We start from the raw sequence: 25,984 nt of genomic DNA, 5'->3' as shown, positions 1-25,984 counted from the left end.
ACATACTTCAGTGGTGGAATGAGGAATGACAACTCTAGTCTGAGTATAATACATGGATATAGTCTCAAATAAAAATTTCCTCCAAAGGGTTTCTCTATTTTGATATTATTCATAAATGAACCACAGGAATGTTGTATGTCTGGTTCTGGTTTAGCTGACAAGATGTTTCTTACTTTCATAGTTCTAGTTTCGCTATAGAAATTTCATCTCTATAGTTCATTTAGATTTTTGATAGTTTGGCCTCTCTCTCTCTCTCCCCCCCCTAAGTTCTGATATTCTCGGTGCTTCTGTAATGCTTTTCTGTGATCCTGTAATTTGGAGTTCCCATATTTGTTGATTCAAGGTGGTCTTTGATTGTTTATTATGTTGAAGGAGAAACATATTGTCAACAATTAAGTCAGGGGTGATCCCATTTGTAGTTTCAGCCAAGATGACTGTTGACTGTACTTCCATTGAAGCTATAGGTTCTTAGGGCCTACATCACAATGAAGGTTGAGAGGACCAACGAAACCTGGAAGAAGATAAAATAATGCAGAGAGAAGGATCAAGTTGGTTCGTGATTTGCTCATGGAGAATTTGATGAATGTTCCAGTTGTACGGTGATTTGCTCATGATGGAGACTTACCAGCTAATGGTCAGGTATATATGGGCTCATGTCATTCAGATGGAGGGTGGGTTAAAGAATTGAGGTAGGAAGAATTAAAAGTTGAAATGGACAAATGTTTAAATATGGGTTATTAACCCTAATCATTAGTCAGAACTATGGTTTTGACAAATTGCAGATTATTCATCTACAGATGATGGTTTAAGGGCTTTAGAAAATGCTGAAGAGTAGTTTATTTATGTTTCCCCCCACCCCCCCCCCCTTTTGCTTCTGTTTACCTCTTTTGAAGGAAGTTTAGAGTTGTTTTAGAAGTTTGCGCTTTATTCCTGTGCGTGGTGGGGTTTGCTCATTGCTTAGGGATTTATAGCTGCTTTTTCTCCGTGAGCTTTCTTCACATCCACTGTCTCTGTTTGATGTGTAGTTATCCATGATCTTTTGACAGTATAGATTCAAAGTGTGCTTAATGAGTTGGTGTTGGATTTCTCGTAACTCCTTACAAACTTGATATGTAGCATAAGAAAGATGATTCGCAGATTCGTTTTCTAAAACATTTCTGGAATGGATGTTTCAGCTGTTCTGGCTCGGATTTTCAGTCCTCATGGCATCTAGATTTGATTTCCCATCAAGCTTTTGAGCCAAATAGCCTTTGAAATACTCAGTAACCCCAATTCTTCTAAACAGTGCAGGAGTTTGTGGGGTAATCAAACTAGGCGCAGGGCCCATTTCTCCATCAAATCTGGGGCTGTAAAATGTTGCAATTGACAGCCTCTCCTTCCTAGAGTTCACTACTGCTCGATGCTCAATGCTACGATAAGCTCCGTTGGTGAAAATCTGAGGAAAAAGGTAAGTCCACATTTAGTAGGATAATCTGGAACGTAAAATTGGGCATCATTTACAGCATCAAACTTCTCTTTTTATCATCCATCTTTTCCAAATGATTCATGCGTTATTGCATAGAAACTCATGAATATCTTTTCCTAAAATGTCATGCTTCTATAAATAATGACGATGATCATGGAAATCCTTGTTTGGTCAATCATGGTAGGAGTCTTGGAAATGTAATTTTAGTGCATCTCACAATTCATTAATAGGTGGTTAGTAACTACTTAGTCTATGGACACAGAAATCACATACTTAGTGGTGTCGCTCAACACTTCATTCATCTGAAAAGACTGTGAGCTCCACCTGGAATAATTATGGTGCCACAATCAATGCATTTTGTCGCCCATTACTTCAACTTGCAGTTTACGGGGAGTTTGAAGATTTAAATTAGGGCGTATCCACCTTGCTATTGGGGAAGCCTCTTGCCCCATCTAGGTTTCTCAAGGTTACCAGAAGCCCTATAGGTATGTTAATATTTTTATCACCCTAAAGAATTGCACTAGTTCCCCTGGATTTTGAAGATTATTGAACTCACCACTGTTATAAGCCTCAAACTGATAAAAGCAGCCCATTATTCAATGTGTTCAGTACGTTTTAAAAAAACCTCTTCATTCTTACATGGTTAAGGAATGATTAGGCTTTTCATATTCCAATTCGTGTATTGCTATGGGTTATGTTATGTTCTTGGAAGGGTTTTTTATCCCTAATTTAACCATTTGGATTTTTAGTTTCTGCGCTTCAATTCCACCTGTGTTAATTTTGTGTTGAAATTAGAGTTTTTCACTTTAAGAAACATATGGAACATGAACAGGAAGTAGCATTGTGCTTGTTTGTGGGAAATTATTTTCAATGTCATTGACTATCAAGTTCACCATTATTCAATTTCTGGATCGGCCATCAGTCTTGCAGATATGTGGTTGTTACCTCTAGAGCGTCCCCAATGTTGACCACAAAGGTTTGAGGGAGGGGTTTAACGGGAACCCACATCCCGTCTTTCTTGATCTGTAGACCTTCCATTTCATTGATTTGGAGGAGTATGGTGAGGCCGGAGCCATCTGAGTGTGGAGTGAGACCGTTGACCTTCTCTGGTTGTGGGCATGGAGGATAATAATTCATCCTCATTCCTTGAGTCCCTTCTTCAAACAAGTCTCTCATTTCCTCTGCCTTCATTTTTAGAGCTTTGGAAATGAAATCAAGAATTTTCACGGCGAGATGTTTCAATTCATTAGCATAATTGTCCAAGGCGAATCTGCATGGAAAGACTTAGTAGGACATTCTGATCAATTACCAACTGCAGAAACACCCAGACTTCGTTTTTCGGGTTGTAGCTTTTTCTTGTTAGATTTTGGGAAAATCTTCAAAGCTCTTTGTAGTTTGTACCTACATTAAGAGTGTCCCAAAAATCTGTCTGTGGGCATGATAACTGTGATTCAAGTCACTCTGTCTATTTCCTACCTTTGATTTTGGTTTTCCTTTCATTTCCTCAGGTTTCAGCTTGTGGTCAAGTCAATTTTAAGGGTAGTTTAAAAATGCAGCAAAGTGGTGAAATGCACCAGGTGATATCATATTTGTCTCACAAATTGCACGGTAAGGGCTTAGACTCTGTTCGTCTTTTAAAAAAAAATTGGAGATTGGAATTGAAAATTTGTGCTATGTAAGATTTGAGAAACTAGCTAGTTGTGGATAGTTTTTTTTCTTTTTTTTCTTTTTGGGATATGTAAACCATCTCACAATATGCAAGTAAAAGTTCATATGCGTTTGTGCGTGTTTATCTATATACTTGCCCATAACCCGTGTGTATGCGTATACGCATAAGTGTGTGCATATATATATATATATATATATATATATATATATATATATATATATATATATATATATATATATATATATATATATATACACACACGAGTACCTGAAGGGCAGTGGGAGCTTGGGAAAAAGGTGGGGTTTTCTCAAATGGGTTGGAAGGGTAACCAAGTAAAACATGTCTCCCCAATCAAGCTTCTGCTCCTCAGACAAAACGAAGGCCTGCCCAAAGCCTTCTACATCTCCTGAATCCTGCCAGAATTTCTTCTTCTCTTCCATTGGGAGGTTAAAGAACTCTTTGATTTCCAATTTCACTTTCTCCAGTAATGTAGAGCTCACTCCATGGTCTATCAACTGCAACACATTTCCTTCTTTTCAGCAGTCGGTTTTATTAAATCGTTTGGTCACTGGTAATTTGGTGATGGCATTGGACTTGGAAACCTATCACCCAGTCTGATTTGCAGATCTTTTAATTTGGGATGCAACAAAGTCCATTTTTGGTGAATCATGTATGTAATACAGCAATACCTTTTACATGAAATAATGTACCAGCCAACCGACCAACCCCACTACGAAACCTTTTATATATCTTGGGAATAATAATAAGTTGAATAAAGCTAATAAGATCAACTTTTCAACATGATTTATTCAAAATTAATTTGCTCTATTCATTCTTTGTATGTGTTCAGTAATCAGTGGACTTTTTATGCTGTCTGATGGATGAAGTATATCTAGCTTCTTGTTTCTTATTTTCCTCAGATAAGTCAACAACAGCTATCAGACTTTTAAACTGGCTTATGTTACTTTTGAATTGGCGTATGTTTTGTGTACATAAATGTTAGCTGTGGTATATTTAGTACCTGGAAGAATCCCCACTCTTTGCACGCAGTGTCCAGCTTCTTCAACTCCATATGATCTCCAGAAAGCAATTTCTCCATGTCGATTATTGGGGGATCGGGAATTGAAGTCGGATATGATGTTATTGGAGGGTCTTGATCGGGTCGAATATACCGGGCTGGGACTGTGGTCAGTGATTCTTTGGCCAGCTCTTGAACACAAGGTACAGGAAGGGAGCCCCCAAGTGTTTCTAGTTTTGCTTCCATTGCTTCCTTTAACTTCTCCAATTGAACCTACAAAGGCAGGTACCAATCTCTCTCTCTCTCTGAGTTGAGGTTTTTTTTTTGGCTTGCTGTAAGAGATGTTGAAGTGCTTGCTGTATGAGAGATGTTGAAGTAGAAGTTGGCAAATTGATCTCTTGTCACAATCCTGACCTAACACACTAGAATATACTACGTATATAATACTGTATTTTTTCTATTCTAAAAAAAAAAGAAGTTGACTTTTTGACTGTCCTTTTTGACGGTCCTTACTTAACTTGCACTTTTTAATAGTATATTCTTTTATCCTTTTTTTTTATATTCCATCCGTTTCTTTTTTAGAGTCTAGAATTTTATTTTGGGCTATTCTTTAATAAGTTTTCATTTTGTAAAGTTAGTGGGTAAAAAGTTAGTGCATTTTTCATTTTGTCCCTGAAGTAGATTCCATTTTCAAAAGTTAGTAAGTAAAAGTATAATGATGATGTTTCCATAGAGGGTACGTAGGGAAAGTGGAGGTAAAAATTGATGTGAAAAGTGTAATGATGATGTCTCTTTAATAAGTTGGAGTTATGAAATTAGACGCTTAAAAAGTAATAAGTAATCCTGACATCAGTGCCGGCCCCGACGTTTGAGTTGCCCAAGTCCGACTTCAAGCTTGGTTGCCGGCTTATTATTAAGTCATAAAAAAAAAAAAAAAAATACAAGGCAAAAAAATCAAAGTCACAATGTACTTTTAGTTTGAATTCTATCAAAAAATTAAAATTAGAATGGAATTCGGGTTATGGTGCTTTATGATTTAGCATGATTCGATTCAAAGAAAAAAAAATGGTTTTCTATTTATTTTAACTTTCATTTTTTTATTTTCTTATTTTGATCATTGTTCTATATTTAATGATAAATTGAAAAAAGAAATATTATGAACCAACTTGAAAAAATACAAACCCGACTTTAAAAATGGTTAATTTTTTCATTGAAGTTTTTTAAATTGTTGAGTTATGTGTATATAGTATATACATATACATGTATATTTTTCATATTTGCATACATCACTATGTGAGTATGCGAATGCGAGTAGTTGTTTTTGCTTTTTTTTTTGGAGGAGTTTGTCACGTTCTGTTAATGTTTTTATTTTTTAAGTACTTATTTTTTATTTTATGAGATATGTCATTCTCTCACAATACATCACCTTTAATTTAAAAATAAATACTTATTTTAGTAGGTGGAATACACCCTAATTGTTGATGCAAAAGAAGTATCTCCTAAAATAAAAAATGTACACCAACAACAAATGGCCTTTCTCTTCTGAACCAATCATAAATATTTTTAAAAAAAAATAGAGAGAAGAGTGGGTGCAGTGAACGAAAAGAGGAGGGGAGAGAGAGAGAGAGAGAGAGAGAGAGGAGTGAGAGTGAAATTTAAAAGGAGGAAAAATGAAACAGCATTGCTGGACATGGACGGGACTTCAACCTGGGGGCAGGTACACCATAGGAAACTTAAGCATTCCCTACTAGCCAATAGGGGTGTACACGGTCCGGATTGGTCCGGTTCTCTAGAAAACCAGTAACCGGATCATTTCAAACGGTTCTAGGAAATTGAGAACCAGAACCTAACCAATACATGAGTGAAACCGAACCAGAACCAAACCGCAAAACCGGTCCGATTTTGGTTCGGCTCCGGTTCCGATTCTATCCAATTAGTATCCAAACCTATCACCGGTGTGTGAGAAAGAGAGACGTGAGATTGAAATTATAAAAACTAATCCGTTAAATAAGGTTGCAAAGAATTAAAAGAATAAGAAAGTAATCTATTAGAATAGAAAAAGAAGAAAGAAAATAAAAACTTTCCTAACGAATGAGATTTCATCTCTAAATAAAGTAAGTTTAGCAAGAAAGAGATTAACTTACCAAATTACACACATATATTTATTTTATATAATTACATATATATTAGTTTTAAACGGTCCGGTCCGGTTCTAACCACGGTTCTTTAATTGAGAACCAGTAACCGAACCAAAATTAACGGTTCTTATTTTTTTGGAGCCATAACCTGACCGCAGAACCACAGAACCAGACCAAATATGACGGCTCGGTCCGGATCGGACCGGTTTTACCGTTCGGGCGGTTTTCTTGAACACCCCTACTAGCCAACAAACCAGCACAATCCTTTACATTATGTTTGGGTCCAAAAAAAATATATACGTATTTATATTTACATGGAAATTTTTTTTTTTGGGTTTCCCTAGCCTGGGGGGTTGTCCAAGCCGACGGGCTTGCGGGGCTTACCCCGGGGCCGGCCCTGCCTTACATAATACATGCTCGAATATTAGGATTTTAATCATCGCTCCTGCACTTTGTATAACTTTTGGGTAGAATGGGATTACTATTATTGTTGGTGGTAAATTTTCATTGGTTGGTTCATAGGATGGTTATGCCCCAACTTATGATTGGGATTTATATGGCTTTGATTTGTAAGTGGATGACTTATTTTATTCTAGACTGCGTGTTTCATGAGTTGGCCTTGTGGTATACGGTCAGTCACTTCTCATTTTTCATTTTTCAAGTGTGACAGTACCTCTCTATTAATACTCTATGGTGGAACCGGAGGTAGGCCTGTCAATGGGCCGGATCCGATCCGGATTCGACAGATCCGGATCCGGATCCGAATCCGATAAGACACAATCCGATCCGGATCCGATAAGACTCAAATCCGATAGTGAGAATCCGGATCCGAATCCGAAAAATTCGGATCCGATCCGAAAATCCGAATCCGATCCGGAAACTTTTTTTACTTCAAAAATTTTAGCCAAAAAAAAATATTTTTTTCAAAAAAATACAATTTTTTTTTTCAAAAAAAAATTATTTTCAGAAAAAAAAATTAAAAAATAAAAAATAAAAAATAAAAATAAAAATACAACTTCTTAAACATTTTTTTTTTCAAAATAAAAATTTTACTATTTTTTTTAAAAAAATTAAAATTTAAAAAAAAAATAAAGTTCGGATTCGGATTGATAACGGATTTAATCCGATCCGATCCGGATCCGATCCGGATCCGTATTGAATTACCGGATCCGGATTATCGGATTATCGGATCGGTGTTATCGGATTCGGATCCAAATCCGGATCGGATTTTTCGGATCGGATCCGGATCGAATCCGGTCCATTGACAGGCCTAACCGGAGGGAGGCACCATGCAAGCCCTTCTAATTGAGCCGGAAGATTTCATTTCCATTCTAGTCCTCAAACAATCAAGTGATCGCACTTCCCTTTTCACAATCCACGCATATGATGACAAGGGGGAATTGGGTTCAGCTACCTCAAGGCTTGAAGCGTGTCTGTAACAAGTTGTTGACTCAACTGACAATGCTAGCTCTCATTATGTCCAACGGGCTGCGGCAATGGCTATGATGCTTCCAAGCGGTTTGGGAGCATGATGCTCATCTCAACCATTGATCTCAACCATTGATTGTCAAAACATCTCAGTGATAAGTGTATTAAGTTTAACCATACAATGTAGTAAGTGAAACCATATAAATAGTAAGTGTTGCCTTAATAAATAGTATGTAAATCTGCTTCTCAAAAAAAATAGTATGTAAATCCTGTTTTTGTGGTAAGTAATATTACAATTTTTTGGCGGAAAAATAGTAAAACATCTCGTTTTTAGCAAAACAACCTTGCTTTTTGGTGGGTGGTTTTGATCTAACGACCGTGATTTACATATTTTTCAATGTGAGAGTCCATATTCAATGGGAGCATGCTTGGGAGCATGACATAAATTTTCACGGGCTGCTCCAGATATTCCGACAATTAAAGAGTGCGCAGATAACGTAAAAGGAAACTAGAACTCTACAGAACTCTCTCTCTGAGTTGTATGTTTTTCGCATGCTATAAGGGATTTTTTTTTGGCTTGCTGTGAGAGGTGTTACAGCAGAAGTTGACAAATTGATTTCTTGTCACAATCCTGACCTAATACACACAAGAATATTTGATGGTTAACAAGTTGACTTCTTGACATCCTCACTTAACGGGCACTGTTCAGTATTTTGTTATCGATATTAATGGCATAATGTGATATATTGATAATTAATCTGAAGATTAACTGGAAAGAAAACAGAACTCTACTGACCTCACTCAATAATTCAAATCTCTCTCTCTCTCTCTCTGAGTTGGATATTTTTTGCACACCAGAACTGGGGATTTGTTTTGTTCACTATGAGAGATGGTTAAATAGAAGTTCACAGATTGGTCTCATGTGACTCACCTAACAGGCACTATTGTAACATGGGCTTTTGTTTCTTGACATATATCACATGAGGTTGCCAATACCTTGAGATTATTATTTTTTGCTCGGAGTATGGAATAACGAGGTCGAAGTCACATCTGCTAGCCTGTTGCTAGGTTTGCTCATGGATGCTAACAGCGAATGGTCTAGGATATATAGGCTAATGTCAATGTCGATCTGGAGGTGTGGGTTGAAGAATTGAGGTTGTACGAATGAAAAACCAAAAAAGGTCAAATGTTTAAATTTGGGTTATGCACCCTAATCATTAGTTAGAACTATGGTTTTGACGAGTTGCAGATTATTCATCTAAGATGATGGTTTACGGGCTTTAGAAAATGCTGAAGAGTATTTTGTTTTTGTTTTTGCCCCCTTTTGCTTCTGCTTACCTCTTTTGAAGGAAGGTTGGAGTTGTTTTAGAAGTTTGAGCTTTATTGCCTGTGCATTTGTAGGGTTTGCTCATTGCTTAGGGATTTCTAGCTGCTTTTTCACTTTGAGCTCTATTCACATCCACCATCTCTGTTTAATGCGCAGGTTACGCATGATCTGTGAGACTGACAGAATTTATTCAAAGTGCTCTGAATGGGTTGGTGTTGGAGTTTCTTCATAACTCCTTACAAACTTGATATGTAGAACAAAAATGATGATTTGGTTTCTAAAACAGTTGAGTTATGGATGTTTCAGCTGTTCTGGCTCTTTTTCAATCCTCATGGCATCTAGATGTGATTTCCCGTCAAGCTTTTGAGCCAAAAAGCTTTTGAAATACTCGGAAACCCCAAGTCTTCTAAAAAGTGCAGGAGTTTGTGGGGTAATCAAACTAGGTGCAGGACCCATTTCTCCGTCAACTCTGGGGCTGTAAAATGTTGCAATCGACAGCCTCTCCTTCCTAGAGTTCACTACTGCTCGATGCTCGATGCTGCGATAAGCTCCATTGGTGACAATCTGCCGAAAAAGGTAAGTCAACACTTTGGAGGAAAATCTGGAGCAGAAAAATGGGCAACGTTTAAAGCATCAAAGTTTTGCATTTTATCATTCGTCTTTTGGCAAATGATTCATGCCTAATTGTATTGAAACTGCTATGGATTTCTGCTCTTGGGGGCCATACTTGTTTCTTTTCTTGCTGTACGAACTCATGGATATCTTTCCCAACATGTCATGGTTAAATAGTAATGACAATGGAATCCTCGTTTGGCCAATCATGGTAAGAGTCTTGGAAAATGTAATTTTAGTACATCTCACAATTCATTAATAGGTGGTTAGTAAATCTGTGGACATAGAAGTTGCAGAATTTAGTGGTGTCAACACTAAAGTCATCTTAAAAGATTCTGAGGTGTGATCTTCATCTGGAATCAATGCGTTTGTCGCCCCTGACTTGGACTTGTAGTTTATTCAGCGTTTGAAGATGAAATAAGCCGTAACCTTGCGTTCGGGGAAGCCTCTTGCCCAATCTAGGTTTCTTACAGGTAGTCCTGTTGGTTTCTTAATATCTTTATCACCCTAAAGAATTGCACTAGTGCCCCTGGAATTTGAAGATTATTGAACTAAACCGTCTTCTAAGCCTCAATCTTACAAAAGCAGCCCCTTGATCAATGTGTTTGCTACTTTCAAAAAGGACCTCTGTGTTCTTACATGGTTAACTTATGATTAGGCTTTTGACCAGTTTTTTTTAACTGCAACCTATTATATTGTCTTCATTGTAGGGGTTTTGATCCCTAATTTAATCGTGTGGATTTTTAGTTTCTGCATTTCAATTCCACTTGTGTTGACTGTATGTTAAAATTAGAGTTTTTTCGTTTCTTGAAACAAATCCATCTCTAAGACCTATGAAACATGAACCATGTTAGCATTGTGCTTGATTGTGTTATTTTAATTTTTCAGTGTCATTACTCATGAGTAATAAGTTCCCCAAATATTTAATTTCCGGATTGGCCATCGATGTTGCAGGTATATGGTTGTTACCTCTAGAGAGTCCCCAATGTTGACCACAAAGGTTTGAGGGATGGGTTTAACAGGAACCCACATCCCGTCTTTCTTGATCTGTAGACCTTCCATTTCATTGATTTGGAGGAGTATGGTGAGGCCGGCACCATCCGAGTGCGGAGTGAGACCATTGACCTTCTCTGGTTGTGGGCACGGAGGATAATAATTCATCCTCATTGATTGCCTCCCTTCTTCAAACAAGTCTCTCATCTCCTCTGCCTTCATTTTCAGAGCTTTGGACATAAAATCAAGAATCTTCACGGCGAGATGTTTCAACTCATTAGCATAATTGTCCAAAGTGTCTCTGCATGGAAAGACTTAGTAGGCCATCAAAGTCGGATCAATTACCAACTGTAAAAACACCCAGACTTCATTTCTCAGGTTTTAGCTTTTTCTTGTTAGATTTTGGGAAAATCTTGAAAGCTCTTTGTACTGACATTGAAGGTGTCCGAAAAATCTGACTGGGGGCATGAAAACTGTGATTCAAGTCCCTCTGTCTATTTCCTAGCTTTGATTTTGGTTTTCCTGACATTTCCTCAGGCTTTAGGCAATGACTGTGATGCTCCCAATTGTTTTTTTTTTTTTTGGTAAATAATGCTCCCAAATTGTTTCTGGCCGTTGGATTGTATAAGTGGATGATCTCAACTATTGATTGTCAAAACATCTCAGTAGTAAGTTTAGCCATACAATGTAGTAAGTGTAGCCTATGACAGAAAATGTTGCCTTAGTAAATGGTATGTAATCCTTGTTTTTATGGTAAGTAATATTGCCTTTTTTGGTGGGAAAATAGTAAAACCATCTCGTTTTTAGCAAATTTATCTTACTTTTTGTGGGTGGTTTTGATCTAATGGCCGTGATTTACATATTTTTCAATCTAGGGATCCATATTCAATGGGAGCATCATGCTCCCATACCACCATGGAGCATGGCAGAAATTTTCCAAGCTTTAGCTTGTGGTTAAGTCAATTATAGGGGTGGTCTAAAAATGCATTAAATTGGGGTAATGCACCAGGTGATATCCTGTTCGTCTCACCACCTGCATGGGGCTTAGACTCTGTTCTTCCTTCCAAACATTTGGAGATTGGAATTGAAAATTTCTTCTAAGTTAGATTTCAAAAACTAGCTGCTCCGATCATTTGCGTGAAACTCCGATTAGTTTTGTGTCAACTTTTATGTGAGGGGAACCGGCCCCATGTATTTAAATGTATATGAGTACCTGAAGGGGAGTGGAAGCTTGGGAAAAAGGCGGGGTTTTCTTGAATGGGTTGGAAGGGTGGTCAAGAAAAACATGTCTCCCCAATCAAGCTTCTGCTCCTCAGACAAAACATTGGACTGCCCAAATCCTTCAATATCTCCCAAATCCTGCCAGAATTTCTTCTTTTCTTCTATTGGGAGGTTAAAGAATTCACTGATCTCCAACTTCACTTTCTCCAATAATGCAGAGCTCACTCCATGGTTTATTAACTGCAACACATTTCCTTCTTTTCAGTGATCGTTACTTTTTAAATCTTTTGGTCACTGATAATTTGGTGATGGTGCTGGAAACCTATTACCCAATATGATTCGCGCATCTTGTACTTCGAAAATCCCCGAAAAGAAAAGACATAATTATTTCAAGTTTGTTTAGTATATAATCAAAGGGGTTGCAGCAAAGTCAACTTTTGGTGAAACATGTTTAATAAAGGATACGTTTCACATGCATTACTGTACCGGCAGACCAACTGTTTGCATAAGATGGAGAGTTTTGAGTTACTAAAGACCTTAAAAAATAGGATTTGAGTGGGTAAAAGAAAGAAATGGGGAAGGTGGGGTTAACCTATCTGACTTCTTGATCATTATGTGAAGCACTTTCCCAGTGAAATATAAATATAGACTAAGAGACTGAATTTTTTTGATAAGTAAAAGATTATATTACCAAAAAGGCATTAAGGGCATGCCTCCCGTATAAATATCTTTTACATATCTTGGAAATAACAGTAAGTCAAATAAAGCCAATAAGATCTTGGAAATATGATTTACTTAGGAGGAAGATTAGTATAGCTTGTCTTTAGGAAACTAAGTGGGTAGGGGAGAAAACTAGGGAAATAGAGAACACAGGTTATAAGCTCTACTATACAGGTAAGAATAGACATAGAAATGGAGTATGTATCGTAGTAGATAAACACCTAAAAGATTCGGTAATTATAGTCAAGAGGAAAGGAGATCGAATTATTTTAGTTAAGCTTATGATTGAAGGGAGCATAGTTAATATTATTAGTGCTTACACACCCCAAGTAGGTTTGGATGATCTCACTAAAGAGCAATTCTGGGAGCAGATGGATGACGTGGTTCAAGATATACCTTTTGGGGAGAAGCTATTTATAGGAGGCGATTTCAATGGCCATGTGGGAGTGCATAAGCAAGGGTATGAGAAGGTGCATGGTGGCTTTGGTTTTGGTGACCTTAACGAAGGTGGTCGGAGAATTTTAGATTTTGCAGTTGCTTTTGACCTTATAGTGGGAAATACCCTCTATAGGAAGTGAGAAGAGCATTTAATTACCTTTAAGAGCGGAGCCAATAGAAGCCAAATTGGCTACTTTCTCGCTAGAGGTGCGGACCGCTTGACATGTAAGGATTGTAAGGTTATTCCCGGAGAGTGTCTAGTGGCACAGCATAGACTTTTGGTGTTAGATATTAGTCTCAAGGGGAATATTAGAAGGAGGAAGGAAACTAGATGCCCACGAACTAAATGGTGGGGCCTAAGAGGGGAGAAACTAGAGGTATTCAAGGAAAGAATGTCTCAAAATGTACAGTGGGGAGTGGAAGGAGATAGTGACAATATGTGGAATACCATAGCTCACGGTATTAGAAGAATATCAAGAAAAGTTCTTGGAGAGTCGAAGGGAAAATGTCCAATTTCTAAGGAGACATGGTGGTGGAATGACGAGGTTCAAACCAAGGTAAAAGCTAAGAAGGAGTGCTTTAAAAAGTGGCAAAAGGGCCTGAATGAGAAAAAATTTCAGGGTTATAAACAAGCTAGCAAGGAAGCTAAGAAAGCTGTTAGGAATGCGAAGTTGAAAGCCTATGAGAATTTCTACGCTAGACTCGATAGTAAAGATGGAGAAAATGTTATTTATAAACTTGCCAATTTGCGAGAAAGGAGAGCTAAAGACGTTTCTCAAGTTAAGTGTATAAAAGATATTGATTCGGTGATGTTGGTAAAAGATGAGGCGATCAGGGATAGATGGAAATCGTATTTCGAGAAATTGTTAAATGAGAAACATGAAGGAGGCTTCGGTGGGGAGGAAGAGTATGTACCTGGCGAGAATATAGAATATGAATTTTATCGAAGAATACAAAAGTTCGAAGTGGCCAAAGCTTTGAAAAGGATGAAACTGGGTAAGGCCTTAGGACCAGATGGTATCCCTATTGAAGTGTGGAAAAGTCTAGGTGACCTGGGGGTGACTTGGTTGACGAAGTTGTTTAACAAGATTATTATGACGAGGAAGATGCCCGACGAATGGAGAAGGAGCACTCTAGTACCTATCTATAAGAACAAAGGGGATATCCAAAGCTACAACAACTATAAGGTATTAAATTGATGAGTCGTACGATGAAGTTGTGGGAAAGAGTTATTGAGCATCGCTTGAAGATGGTGACTACGGTGTCAGAGAAATAGTTTGGGTTCATGCCTGGAAGATCAACCATGGAAGCTATCTACTTATTAAGGAGAATGGTAGAAAAACATAGAGCAAAGAAGAAGGATCTCTATATGGTTTTCATAGATTTAGAAAAGGCTTATGATAGGGTGCCTAGAGACATCATATGGTGGATTCTGGAGAGAAAGGGAGTGACCAAAGGGTATATCGAGGTGATTAGAGACATGTACGAAGGTGCTGTCACTACCATTCGATCACCAGTAGGGGAAACGAGTAAATTCCCAATCACTGTAGGATTGCATCAACGGTCAGCCCTGAACCCGTACCTTTTTGCCTTAGTTATGGATGAATTGACTAGACAATTTCAGGAGGATATCCCATGGTGTATGATGTTTGCAGATGACATTATCTTTGTAGATGAGACCGCTAGAGGTGTTAATACGAAACTAGAAATTTGGAGGGAAGCATTAGAGTCAAAGGGTTTTCGAATAAGTAGGAGTAAAACTGAGTATATGATATACAAGTTTAGTGGTACCAGCAGTGCTCACGAAAAAAGAGTAATGATCCAAGACCAGGAGATACCTAAGAGTGATCATTTTAGATACTTAGGATCACTTATTAGTAAAGATGGAGAGATTGCCGATGATGTGACCCATAGGATTCAAGTGGGGTGGCTCAAGTGGAGGAGCGCTACTGGTGTACTGTGTGACAAGAGGGTAGCCATAAAATTGAAGGGAAAATTCTATGGAGCTGCCATTAGACCAGCGATGCTTTACAGGACAGAATGTTGGCCTATTAAGAAACAACAGGTGAACAAGATAAGTGTAGCAGAAATGAGAATGTTGAGGTGTATGTGTGGTAAGACTAGAAGTGACAGGATTAGAAATGAAACGGTTCGTGAGATGATAGATGTAGCACCCATAGAAGAGAAGTTGAGGGAAAATAGGCTAAAATGGTTTGGGCATGTCTACCGTAGACCAGGAGATGCAGTAGTTAAGAGAGCAGATATGATAGCTTTGGGTAGCAATGCTACGGGGAGGGGTAGACCTAAATTGACATTAAATGTTGTGGTACGCAACGATATGAGTATAGTAGGTTTGTGTGAACAAATAGCTCTCGACAGAGCTCAATGGAAGAAAATGATTCATGTAGCCGACCCTAAGTGATTGGGACTTAAGGCTCTGTTTGGTTTGCTCTATTCATTCTTTGTTTGTGTTCAGTCATTAGTGGACTTTTCAAGCACTATCCTGAAGATAAACTCCAGCTTCCTGCCAAATTTTGATGCTTGATTACAAGTGTGCAGTTTTACAAAAAAACCAGTCATGATATGGTAAGGCTTTGAGCTGCCATATGGATGAATTATATCTACTATTGCTTATTGTTACTCTGGATTTATCATATTTTTGGGTGTTAATAAATAGTTTCTTGTTTCTTATTTTCCTCAGATAGGTCAACAACATCTTTCAAACAGGCTCTGAAACTGGCATATGTTTTGGGTTCATAGATACGTACCATGTATGGTAAAATTAGGTACCTGGAAGAATCCCCACTCTTTGGATGCAGAGTCCAGCTTCTTCAACTCCATATGATCTCCAGAAAGCAATTTCTCCATGTCGATTATTGGGACATCGGGAATTGAAGTCGCATATGATGTTATTGGAGGGTCTTGATCACGCTGAATATACCTGGATGGGACTATGGTCGGTGATTCTTTGGCCAGCTCTCGAACACAAGGTACAAGGAGGGAGCTCCCAAATGTTTGTAGTTTTGCTTCCATTGTTCCTTAAACTTCTCGAATTGAACCTTCAAAAGCAGGTGTAAATCTCTCTCTCTCTCTCTCTCTCTCTCTCTGAGTTGTATGTTTTTCGCACGCTATAAGGTAGGGGTTTTTTCTTGGCTCGCTGTAAGAGACGTGTAGAAGTTGGACAAATTGATTTCACAATCCTGACCTAACACACGCTAAAATATTTTAATGGTTAACAAATTGACTTCTCGACAGTCCTCCTCACCTAACGGGCAGTTTTTAATATTTTTTTATCCACATTAATGGCATAATGCGTTAAATTGATAAGTAATCAGAAGATTTACCAAAAAGAAAACAGAACTCTACAAGACTCACCTCATAATTCAAGTCTCTCTCTCTCTGACTTGTATGTTTTTTGGCACACCGGAGGAGGGAATTTTTTTTGCTCACTATGAGAGATGTGTTAAATAAAAGTTAGCAGATCGGTTTCGTCTTACTCACCTAACAAGCACTAGAATATTTTAACATGGGCCTTTTTATTCTTGACAAATATCACATGAGGTTGCCAATACTTTGAGATTATTATTATGTTTTGCTTGAAGTATGGAATAATGGGACCAAAGTCACATGTACAAAAAAGCCTCTGTCACCTTCCTACCTAATCCATCTGCTAGCCTGATGCTAGGTTTGCTCATGGAACAGCGAATGGTGTAGGATATAGAGTAGTGCTACAGGTACTGACGGGGTCGGTACCGAAATAGTAGGGACGGCCGCGCCGAGCCGTCTCCGGCCACCGGACGGCCGATCCGAGCCGTCCAAAAATTCTAAAAAAAAAAAACGAGGGGGCCTACGCGGGAATCAACGGTATCCGAGGTGTGTAAAGTGCTTGATCCGAGCACCCTTTTTTCGTGTATATATGTATATTCCGCGAATTTTTGGACGGCTCGGATCGGCCGTCCGGTGGCCGGTGATGGCCCGGCGCGGCTGTCTCTACGATTTCGGTACCGACCCCGTCGGTACCAATATCATTTCTGGTAGGATATATGGGCTAATGTCGATCAGATGGACGTGTGGGTTGAAGAATTGAGGTTATAAGAATGGAAAACCAAAAAGGTCAAATGTTTGAATATGGGTTATGTACCCTAATCACTAGTTAGAACTATGGTTTTGATGAGTTGGAGATTATTTATCCACAGATGATGGTTTAAGGGCGTTAGAAAATGCTGAAGAGTATTTTATTTTATTCCCCCGCACCCCCCCGATTTGCTTCTGCTTACCTCTTTTCAAGGTAGTTTGGACTTGTTTTAGAAGGTTGAGTTTTATTGCCTGTGCTCTGGCAGGGTTTTGCTCATTGCTTAGGGATTCCAAGGTGCTTTTTCACTTTGAGCTCTATGCACATCCAATGCAACTACAGCTTCCCAGTCAAAACCTTAAGAGACCTTTCTGCTGGACTTGGTAGTATTTATGTCCATTCAATTGTATTCGCTTTCTTACTGAATGGTCATTCGCTGCATTATTGTGTGCTAGTAAAAAATGTAACTATCTGGGTGGAATTGCTTTTTCTTTTATTTATCATAATTGTTGGTTTTATAGCAGTATGTCAGTAAGTAACTTGATTAAAAAAAATGACATAAGTTTAGTACACAACTAATGGTTGGAAAGGGGCACACCAACGCAGTGGAGCTGAATTCATGTAGTGTGTTGGATATTGCGAGGAGTTAGATCGAATTGCGTAATCATTAGTAGGGTGTATTGTTGTCAATATGAAGAATTTGTTCCAGCTTGGTACGTTGAATATTTAACAAAGGGAAGAAGGTACCTTCAAACGGACCAACTCAATAAAGTTTGGGCAGAAGTAGATTGGCATGCACTTGTACAAGAAGCAAACCTCGGACACTTTTTAATATTTTGTTTTCGATATTAGTGGCATAATGTGTTAAATTGATAAGTAATAAGAAGATTAACTGGAAAGAAAACAGAACTCTACAGTACTCACTACTCACTCAATAATTCAAATCTCTCTCTCTCTCTCTCTCTCTCTCTCTCTCTCTCTCTCTCTCTCTCGCTCGCTCTGAGTTGTATGTTTGTTTGCAAACCAGAAGTGGGGATTTGTTTTGCTCACTATGAGAGATGGTTAAATGAGGTTCACAGATTAGTTTCATTTGAGTCACCTAACAGGCACTAGATTATTGTGACATGGGCTTTTGTTTCTTTACATATATCACATGAGTTGCCAATACCTTGAGATTATTATTTTTTGCTTGGAGTATGGAATAACGAGGTCAAAGTCACATGTACCAAAAGCCCCTTTCTCTTTCTCTCTCTTTCCTACCCAATCCATCTACTAGCCTGTTGCTAGGTTTGGTCATGGAAACTAACAGCGAATGGTCTAGGGACTAGGAGGTGTGGGTTGAAGAATTAAAGGTTGTAAGAATGAAACCGAAAAAGGTCAAATGTTTAAATATTGGTTATGGACCCTAATCAATAGTTAGAACTTAGAACTATGGTTTTGACGAGTTGCAGATTATTCTTCTACGGATGATGGTTTACGGGCTTTAGAAAATGCTGATGAGTATTTTATTTTTGTATCTGTTTACCTCTTTTGAAGGAAGTTTGGAGTTGTTTTAGAAGTTTGATATTTATTGCCTGTGCAATTGTAGGGTTTGCTCATTGCTTAGGGATTTCTAGCTGCTTTTTCACTTTGAGCTGTAGTCACATCCACCACCTCTGCATAATGTGTAGGTTACACATGATCTGTGACAGTATTTATTCAAAGTGTGCTGGTGTTGGAGTTTCTTCATAACTCCTTACAAACTTGATATGTAGCATAAAAAAGATGATTTGGTTTCTAAAACATTTGTGTTGTGGATGTTTCAGCTGTTCTGGCTCTAATTTTCAATCCTCATGGCATCTAGATTTGATTTCCCATTAAGCTTTCGAGCGAAATAGTCTTTGACGTACTCGGCAACCCGAATTCTTCTAAAAAGTGCAGGAGTCTGTGGGGTAATCAAACTAGGTGCAGGACCCATTTCTCCATCAACTCTGGGGCTGTAAAATGTTCCAATTGACAGCCTCTCCTTCATGGAGTTCACTACTGCTCGATGCTCGATGCTACGATAAGCTCCATTAGTGACAATCTGCCAAAAAAGGTAAGTCAACATTTAGGAGGATAGCCTGGAACACAAACGGGGCATCATTTAAAGCATCAAAGTTTCCCTTTTTATCATCCCTCTTTTCCAAATGATTCATGCCTTATTGTCTTGAAAATTTTAAACTCATGGATATCTTTTCCTAAAATGTCATGGTTCTATAAATAATAATGATCATGGAATCCTTGTTTGGTCAATCATGGTAAGAGTCCTGCAAATGTAATTTTAGTACATCTCACAATTCATTAATAGGTGGTTAATAAGTCTGTGGACATAGAAATTACAAAATTTAGTGGTGTCAACACTTCATTCATCTTAAAAGACTATGAGGCTATGAAGCACAGATACAGATACGGGATACGGCGATACGACGAAACCTAAAAAAATAGGATACAGATACGTCGGGGATACAGCTGTATAAATTATACATTTTATTACTATTAGTCTCCTAGGCATAAAAATAAAGCCATAAGAAATAAAAGAGTAGTTGAATTGCCAATACCAAGCATTAAGTACATGTGAATGTCAAAAGTCAAAAGACCAGGAAGTTACTATATATACACACACACACACACACAGTGCCCTTCTAATGCGGGCGCCCGCATTCAAGCAAGTTGCGGACTTTGCCTTTTCCGATTGAATTTTGATGATCCGAACCGCTCAATGTGTTCAGAACATGATTTTAAGGGTACTCGCGAGAAATCAGCAAAAAAAAAAGACCAGGAAGGGCTTCATCCGAGTAGTTTTTGTTTATTTTTTATTGAACGGTTCAAATAAAAACTATCAAATCAAGCCCTTCCCGGTCATTTTTTTTTCCGATTTTGCGCGGCTACCCTTAAAATCACTTTCTGAACACATTGAACGGCCCGGATCATCAAAATTCAATCGGGAAAGGGGAGAAATGGTGTGGTCCGCAACTTGCTTGAATGCGGGCGCCCCCATTAGAAGGGCACTGTGTGTGTGTGTGTGTGTATATATATATATATATATACACACACACACACACACACATACAATAAGCTTCTAATGCGGACCTTCGCATCCAAGCAAAGCGTGGACCACTCCATTTCTTCCCTTTTCCGATTGAATTTTGATGATCCGAGCCGTTCAATGTGTTCAAAACGTGATTTTAAGGGTAGCCACGAGAAATCGGCAAAAAAAATGACTGGAAAGGGCTTGATTTGAGCAGTTTTTATTTAAACCGTTCAATAAAAAATAAACGAAAACTGCTCGGATGAAGCTCTTCCCGGTTTTTTTTTTTGCTGATTTCTCATGGGTACCCTTAAAATCACGTTCTAAACACATTGAGCGGCTCGGATCATCGAAATTCGATCGGAAAAGGAGAGGTCCGCACTTTGCTTGGATGCGGAGGTCCGCATTAGAAGCTTACTGTATATCAGTGAGCTTCTAATGCGGAGGAACAGTAAGCTTCTAATGCAGACCTCCGCATCTAAGCAAAGTGCGGACCACCCCATTTCTCCCCTTTTCCGATTGAATTTTGATGATCTGAGCCATTCAATGTGTTCAGGATGTGAAATAATTATATATATACACACACACACACACACACACTAGTGTATGTATTGGATATAATTTATTGTATATGTAAACAATAGAAACTCACACTAGTAAAATAGAGAGAATTTGGTGAATCAAAGTTTCAAGCGATCTAGGGTTGGGAAAATATTGACTGGTTCATGGAATGATCTATCAATGTGCATAATTTTCGAGGTTTTATATTTTTAGTGATACTATTATTACAATTTTTCTATTTTGGTTTGTACTTGATTCTTTACAAAATTTCATTTTAACCCCTACCGTATCCTTAAACGTATCCGGTCGTATTCCTCGCGTGTCCTTCGCATATCTGAAATTAAAAATATATAATTTAAATGCTGGATACTTATTTGTCGTATCTGATACGTATCGGGGCATATCAGGTGTGTATTCGTATCCCCCTCGTATCCAATACTTGTACGTGACTAGTTTCGGAGTATCTGTGCTTCATAGCTATGAGGTGTGAGCTCTATCTGGAATAATTAAGGTGCCGCCATCAATACATTTGTTGCCCCTTACTTTGACTTGTAGTTTATTCGGCGCTTGAAGATCAAATAAGGTGTAACCTTGCGATCGGGGAAGCCTCTTGCCCCATCTAGGTTTCTGAAGGTTACTGGTTAATGGTCTTGGTTAGAACTCAACCCTAAAAGTTAGCTATTGAAGGGATGGTGCCTTCATGCTTGTATACTTCATATTACTTTGGTACCCAGGCGATGTGCATGGGACTTCGCTTCACACCATCCCTCACGCGTAGCATGCTCACTCGGCAGCGCCTGTCGCTTGTAGGGCAAGAACACGCACCCTACCCATCTTTGGTACCTAGCTTTAATACCATGTTACATGGTCTTGGGTAAAATTCCACCCCAAAAGCTAGCCATTGAAGTGAGGGTGCTTTCACGCTTATGTTCTTTATATTACTTTGGTACCCAGGCGATGTGAGACTTCGCTTTATACCCTTCCTCACGTGCAGCGTGCTCACTTGGCAGCACTTGCCGTGTGTAGGCCAAAGACACGCACCCTACCCATCTCTAGTACCTAGCTCTAATACCATGTTACACGGTCTTGGGTAGAACTCAACCCAAAAAGCTAGTTCATGAAATGAGGGTGCCCTCACGCTTATATACTTCATATTACTTTGGTATCCAATAATGGTGGGATTTTGCTTCACACTCTCCCTCATGAGCAATGTGCTCACTCGGCAGCACCTGCCGCGTGTAGGCCAGAGACACGCATCCTACTCGTCTTTGGTACCAAGCTCTGGTACCATGTTTACACGGCCTTGGGTGGAACTCAACCCCAAAATCTAGCTATTAAAGTGAGGGTGCCCTCACGTTTATATACTACATATTACTTTGGCACCCAGGCGATGTGGGACTTTGCATCACAACATGTAGCCCTGTTAGTTTGTTAATATCTTTATTACCCTAAAGAATTGCACTAGTGCCCCTGGAATTTGAAGATTATCGAACCAAGCACTCTTTTAAGCCTCAAACACAGCCATCTAATCAATGTGTTTGCTACTATTTAAAAGCACCTCTGGGTTCTTACATGGTTAACTTGTGATTAGGCTTTTGACCATCCAATGTTTTTACTGCTACTGATTATATTGTGTTCTTTGAATAGGTTTTGATCCCTAATTTAATCGTTCGGATTTTTCGTTTTTGCGTTTCAATTCCACCCGTGTTGACTGTATGTTAAAATTAGATTTTTTTTCATTTTCTGAAACAAACCATATCTAAGAGCTATGAAACATGAACCGTCAATAGCATTGCGCTTGATAATGTTATTTTCAGTGTCATGATTGATGAGTAATAAATTCCCCATATATCCAATTTCCGGACCGGCCATTGGTCTTGCAGGTATATGGTTGTTACCTCTAGAGAGTCCCCAATGTTGACCACAAAGGTTTGAGGGATGGGTTTAACGGGGACCCACATCCCGTCTTTCTTGATTTGCAGACCTTCCATTTCATTGATTTGGAGGAGTATTGTGAGGCCGGCACCATCTGAGTGTGGAGTGAGACCATTGACCTTCTCTGGTTGTGGGCATGGAGGATAATAATTCATCCTCATTGATTGCCTCCCTTCTTCAAAAAAGTCTCTCATCTCCTCTGCCTTCATTTTCAGAGCTTTGGACATATAATCAAGAATCTTCATGGCTAGTTGTTTCAACTCATAAGCATAATTGTCCAAGGTGTCTCTGCATGGAAAGACTTAGTGGGATATCAAAGTCGGTTCAATTACCAACTGTAAAAACACCCAGGCTTCATTTCCCGGGTTTTAGCTTTTTCTTGTTAGATTTTTGGAAAATCTTGAAAACTCTTTGTACTGACATTAAGGGTGTCCAAAAAATCTGATTGTGGGCATGAAAACTATGATTTAAGTCACTTTGTCTATTTCCTAGCTCTGATTTTGGTTTTCCCGACATTTCCTCAGGCTTTAGCTTGTGGTCAAATCAATTTTAGGGGTGGTCTAAAAATGCAGCAAATTGGTGAAATGCACCAGGTGATATCCTGTTCATCTCACAGCCTGCATGGTAAGGGCTTAGACTCTGTTCTTCCTTCCAAACATTTGGAGATTGGAATTGAAAATTTCTACGAAGTAAGAATTCAGAAACTAGCTAGTTATATGCAGTGGAATAATAATGACATACTTGTTTCGAGGAAAATTTGTAGTGGATGGTGTTGTTTTTCAGGGGGTGTGTACACCCTCTCACGATATGTGTTGTTTTTATGGGGGTTATGTATATCCCCTCACGCTATGCAAGTACAAGTTCATAGGCGTTTGTGTGTGTGTCTATCTATGTACATACACATATGTATCCATATACACATGTGTGCACACACACACCCATATATATATGTATGTATATGTATATGAGTACCTGAAGGGGAGTGGGAGCTTGGGAAAAAGGCGGGGTTTTCTTGAATGGGTTGGGAGGGTAGTTAAGAAAAACATGTCTCCCCAATCAAGCTTCTGCTCTTCAGACAAAACATTGGCCTGCCCAAATCCTTCAAAATCTTCCGAATCCTGCCAGAATTTCTTCTTTGCTTCCATTGGGAGATTAAAGAATTCGTTGATCTCCAACTTCACTTTCTCCAGTAATGCAGAGCTCACTCCATGGTTAATTAACTGCAACACATTTCTTTCTTTTCAATTATCGTAATTATTAAATATTTTTGTCACTGATAGTTTGGTGATTGTGCTGGAAACCTATTTACCCAATCTGATTTGTAGATCTTTTACTTGGGAAATCCCCAAAAAGTAAACTGTGACATGATTATTTCAAGTTTGTTTAGTTAATAATCAAAGGGGTTGCAACAAAGTCAAGTTTTGGTGAATCTTGTTTAATAAAGTGATACCTTTCACATGCAAATGCAATACTGTACTGGCCGACCAACTGTTTGGATAACATCGCGAGTTTTGAGTTACTGAAGACTTAAAAAGTAGGGTTTGGAGGGAGTAAAAACAATGAAATGGGGAAGGTGGTGAGGGTAACCTATCAGACTTCTTGATCATTATGTGAAGCACTTTCACAGTGAAATATGAACACGGACTAAGAGAGTGATATTAGAGACTTATTGGACCTGATCCCACTAAAAAACGTTTTACATATCTTGGAAATAATATTAAGTCAAATAAAGCCAATAAGATCTACTCCAACATGATTTGGTGATAGGTCCACTATAAAAATTTCATAAGCCCACAAGTCCACCTCTTAGTTTTGTAAGCCCATAGGTCCACTAACCTAAACCCTAGGGTGCGCTATGAAAGTGCCTAAACTACTAAACCCTATAATAGGAAAGTGCACTGCACCCTATAACCCTATAAAAGTGCCTAAACCTTAGGGTACCCTACCCAAAACCCTATAATAGGAAAGTGCATCCTAAAACCCTATAAAAGTTTCTTTGTATGTGTTCAGTCATCAGTGGACTTTTCAAGCACTGTCCTGGAGATAAACTCCAGCTTCCTGCCAAGTTTGATGCTTGATTAAAAGTGGTTATAAAGTTGCAGTTTGACAAGAAAACAAGTCATGATATGGTAAGGCTTAGAGCTGGCATATGGATTAATTATATCTGGTTTTGCTTTTTGTTACTCTGAATTTATTGTATTATTTTGGGTTAACAATTGGTTTCTTGTGTCTTATTTTCCTAAAATAAGTAAACAACGTCTTTCAATCAGTCTCTTAGACTGGCATATGCTATATATTATGTGAGGTACATTCGGTACCTGGAAGAATCCCCACTCTTTGGATGCAGAGTCCAGCTTCTTCAACTCCATATGATCTCCGGAAAGCAATTTCTCCATGTCGATTGTTGGGACATCTGGAATTGAAGTTGCATATGATGTTATCGGAGGGTCTTGATCATGCCGAATATACCTGCCTGGGACTGTGGTCAGTGATTCTCTGGCCAGCTCTTGAACACAAGGTACAAGAAGGGAGCTTCCTAATGTTTCTAGATTTCCTTCCATTCTTCCTTTAACTTCTCAAATTGAATCTTCGAAGGCAGGTGCAAATCTCTCTCTCTCTCTCTCTCTCTCTCTCTCTCTCAGTTTTTTTCGCAAGCTATAGGGGAGGGTTTTTTTTTTTTTTTGGGTCACTGTGAGTGAGGTGTTAAAGTATAAGGTGACAAATTGATTTCTTGTCACCACTCCTCACCTAACGGGCACGTTTTACTATCCATACTAATGGCATAATGTGTTAAATTGATTAGTATTTAAATGATTAACCGAAAAGAAAACAGAACTCTGCAAAACTCACCTAATAATTCAACTCGCTCTCTCTCTCTCTCTCAGTTGTGGAGTATGTTTTTTTGCACGCCAGAGGAGGGAATTTTTTCTCATTATGAGAGACCTGTTAAATAGAAGTTGACACACTCTCTCTCTCTCTCTCTCTCTCTCACCAGAGGAGGGAATTTTTTTTCTCCTCATTATGAGAGACGTGTTAAATAGAAGTTGACAGATCGGTTTCATGTTAATCACCCAACAGGCACTAGAATATTTTAACATGGGGCTTTTTATTCTTGACAAATATCACGTGAGGTTGCTACTACTTTTGAGATTATTTTTAATGTTTTGCTTGGAGTATTGAATAATGGGACCAAAGTCACATGTACCAAAAGCCCCGTCCCCGTCCCTACCAAATCCATCTCCTAGCCTGATTTTTCTTGAATCTGTCGTCATCCAATTGTGGATAATATCACCAGGTGGCTGGGAATAATTGGTTCTCTCCTTTAAGATTTGATTCCC

General features: G+C 38.6%; 3 protein-coding genes and 3 long non-coding RNA genes across 10 annotated transcripts; 3 read left to right on the top strand and 3 right to left on the bottom strand.

Moving 5' to 3' along the window:
• Positions 1 to 1,050: 1,050 nt before the first annotated feature.
• Positions 1,051 to 25,572, bottom strand: LOC131312377 (protein SRG1-like). Of its 2 annotated transcripts, XM_058340079.1 has the most exons (5): positions 25,388 to 25,572; positions 4,156 to 4,410; positions 3,402 to 3,649; positions 2,411 to 2,735; positions 1,051 to 1,435 (listed from the first exon to the last, which is right to left on the bottom strand). In XM_058340079.1, the coding sequence occupies exons 2-5, from the start codon at positions 4,396 to 4,398 to the stop codon at positions 1,172 to 1,174; spliced, it is 1,080 nt and encodes a 359-aa protein (XP_058196062.1). In that variant the 5' UTR covers positions 4,399 to 4,410; positions 25,388 to 25,572; the 3' UTR covers positions 1,051 to 1,171. The 2 variants fall into 2 exon arrangements, with proteins under 2 accessions (XP_058196062.1, XP_058196061.1); XM_058340078.1 differs by lacking the exon at positions 25,388 to 25,572 and having other exon boundaries at positions 4,156 to 4,511.
• LOC131312385 (uncharacterized) lies at positions 1,293 to 9,478 on the top strand. Of its 3 annotated transcripts, none has more exons than XR_009195854.1 (6): positions 1,301 to 1,447; positions 2,974 to 3,073; positions 4,185 to 4,437; positions 6,887 to 6,995; positions 7,571 to 9,253; positions 9,352 to 9,478. It is a non-coding gene; the product is annotated as an uncharacterized LOC131312385 (long non-coding RNA). The 3 variants fall into 3 exon arrangements; XR_009195856.1 differs by lacking the exon at positions 1,301 to 1,447 and adding an exon at positions 1,454 to 1,950; XR_009195855.1 differs by lacking the exon at positions 2,974 to 3,073 and having other exon boundaries at positions 1,293 to 1,447.
• LOC131312376 (protein SRG1-like) lies at positions 9,215 to 16,446 on the bottom strand. Its single transcript, XM_058340077.1, has 4 exons — positions 15,820 to 16,446; positions 11,864 to 12,111; positions 10,627 to 10,951; positions 9,215 to 9,609 (listed from the first exon to the last, which is right to left on the bottom strand). Exons 1-4 carry the CDS (start codon positions 16,060 to 16,062, stop codon positions 9,337 to 9,339), a joined length of 1,089 nt encoding a protein of 362 aa, XP_058196060.1. The 5' UTR covers positions 16,063 to 16,446; the 3' UTR covers positions 9,215 to 9,336.
• LOC131312387 (uncharacterized) lies at positions 9,485 to 15,862 on the top strand. The gene is made up of 3 exons (XR_009195858.1): positions 9,485 to 9,621; positions 15,506 to 15,615; positions 15,731 to 15,862. It is a non-coding gene; the product is annotated as an uncharacterized LOC131312387 (long non-coding RNA).
• LOC131312386 (uncharacterized) lies at positions 17,064 to 18,828 on the top strand. Its single transcript, XR_009195857.1, has 3 exons — positions 17,064 to 17,142; positions 17,370 to 17,484; positions 18,690 to 18,828. It is a non-coding gene; the product is annotated as an uncharacterized LOC131312386 (long non-coding RNA).
• LOC131312380 (protein SRG1-like) lies at positions 18,758 to 25,656 on the bottom strand. 2 transcript variants are annotated; one of them, XM_058340084.1, is made up of 5 exons: positions 25,639 to 25,656; positions 24,965 to 25,281; positions 23,619 to 23,866; positions 22,610 to 22,934; positions 18,758 to 19,166 (listed from the first exon to the last, which is right to left on the bottom strand). In XM_058340084.1, the coding sequence occupies exons 2-5, from the start codon at positions 25,205 to 25,207 to the stop codon at positions 18,918 to 18,920; spliced, it is 1,065 nt and encodes a 354-aa protein (XP_058196067.1). In that variant the 5' UTR covers positions 25,208 to 25,281; positions 25,639 to 25,656; the 3' UTR covers positions 18,758 to 18,917. The 2 variants fall into 2 exon arrangements, with proteins under 2 accessions (XP_058196067.1, XP_058196066.1); XM_058340083.1 differs by lacking the exon at positions 25,639 to 25,656 and having other exon boundaries at positions 24,965 to 25,310.
• Positions 25,657 to 25,984: the final 328 nt, after the last annotated feature.

Source organism: Rhododendron vialii, chromosome 13a (assembly GCF_030253575.1).
Source record: "Rhododendron vialii isolate Sample 1 chromosome 13a, ASM3025357v1".
NCBI lineage: Eukaryota > Viridiplantae > Streptophyta > Magnoliopsida > Ericales > Ericaceae > Rhododendron > Rhododendron vialii.
Note: the sequence above shows the minus strand (reverse complement) of the source record. Positions and strands in the feature narration are given on the sequence as shown.

What these genes read in the sequence shown, in the direction of transcription:
- LOC131312377 (XM_058340079.1), bottom strand. Translation starts at nt 4,398, where the DNA reads ATGGAAGCAAAACTAGAAACACTTGGGGGCTCCCTTCCTGTACCTTGT. An exon ending in AAGAGTGGGGATTCTTCCAG is followed by an intron (nt 3,650 to 4,155) that starts GTACTAAATATA and finishes AATGTGTTGCAG; the next exon opens with TTGATAGACCATGGAGTGAG. An exon ending in ACATTGGGGACGCTCTAGAG is followed by an intron (nt 1,436 to 2,410) that starts GTAACAACCACA and finishes CTTTTTCCTCAG; the next exon opens with ATTTTCACCAACGGAGCTTA.
- LOC131312380 (XM_058340084.1), bottom strand. Translation starts at nt 25,207, where the DNA reads ATGGAAGGAAATCTAGAAACATTAGGAAGCTCCCTTCTTGTACCTTGT. An exon ending in AAGAGTGGGGATTCTTCCAG is followed by an intron (nt 23,867 to 24,964) that starts GTACCGAATGTA and finishes AATGTGTTGCAG; the next exon opens with TTAATTAACCATGGAGTGAG. An exon ending in AAGCTCCCACTCCCCTTCAG is followed by an intron (nt 22,935 to 23,618) that starts GTACTCATATAC and finishes CTTTCCATGCAG; the next exon opens with AGACACCTTGGACAATTATG.
- LOC131312376 (XM_058340077.1), bottom strand. Translation starts at nt 16,062, where the DNA reads ATGGAAGCAAAACTACAAACATTTGGGAGCTCCCTCCTTGTACCTTGT. An exon ending in AAGAGTGGGGATTCTTCCAG is followed by an intron (nt 12,112 to 15,819) that starts GTACCTAATTTT and finishes AATGTGTTGCAG; the next exon opens with TTAATAAACCATGGAGTGAG. An exon ending in AAGCTTCCACTCCCCTTCAG is followed by an intron (nt 10,952 to 11,863) that starts GTACTCATATAC and finishes CTTTCCATGCAG; the next exon opens with AGACACTTTGGACAATTATG.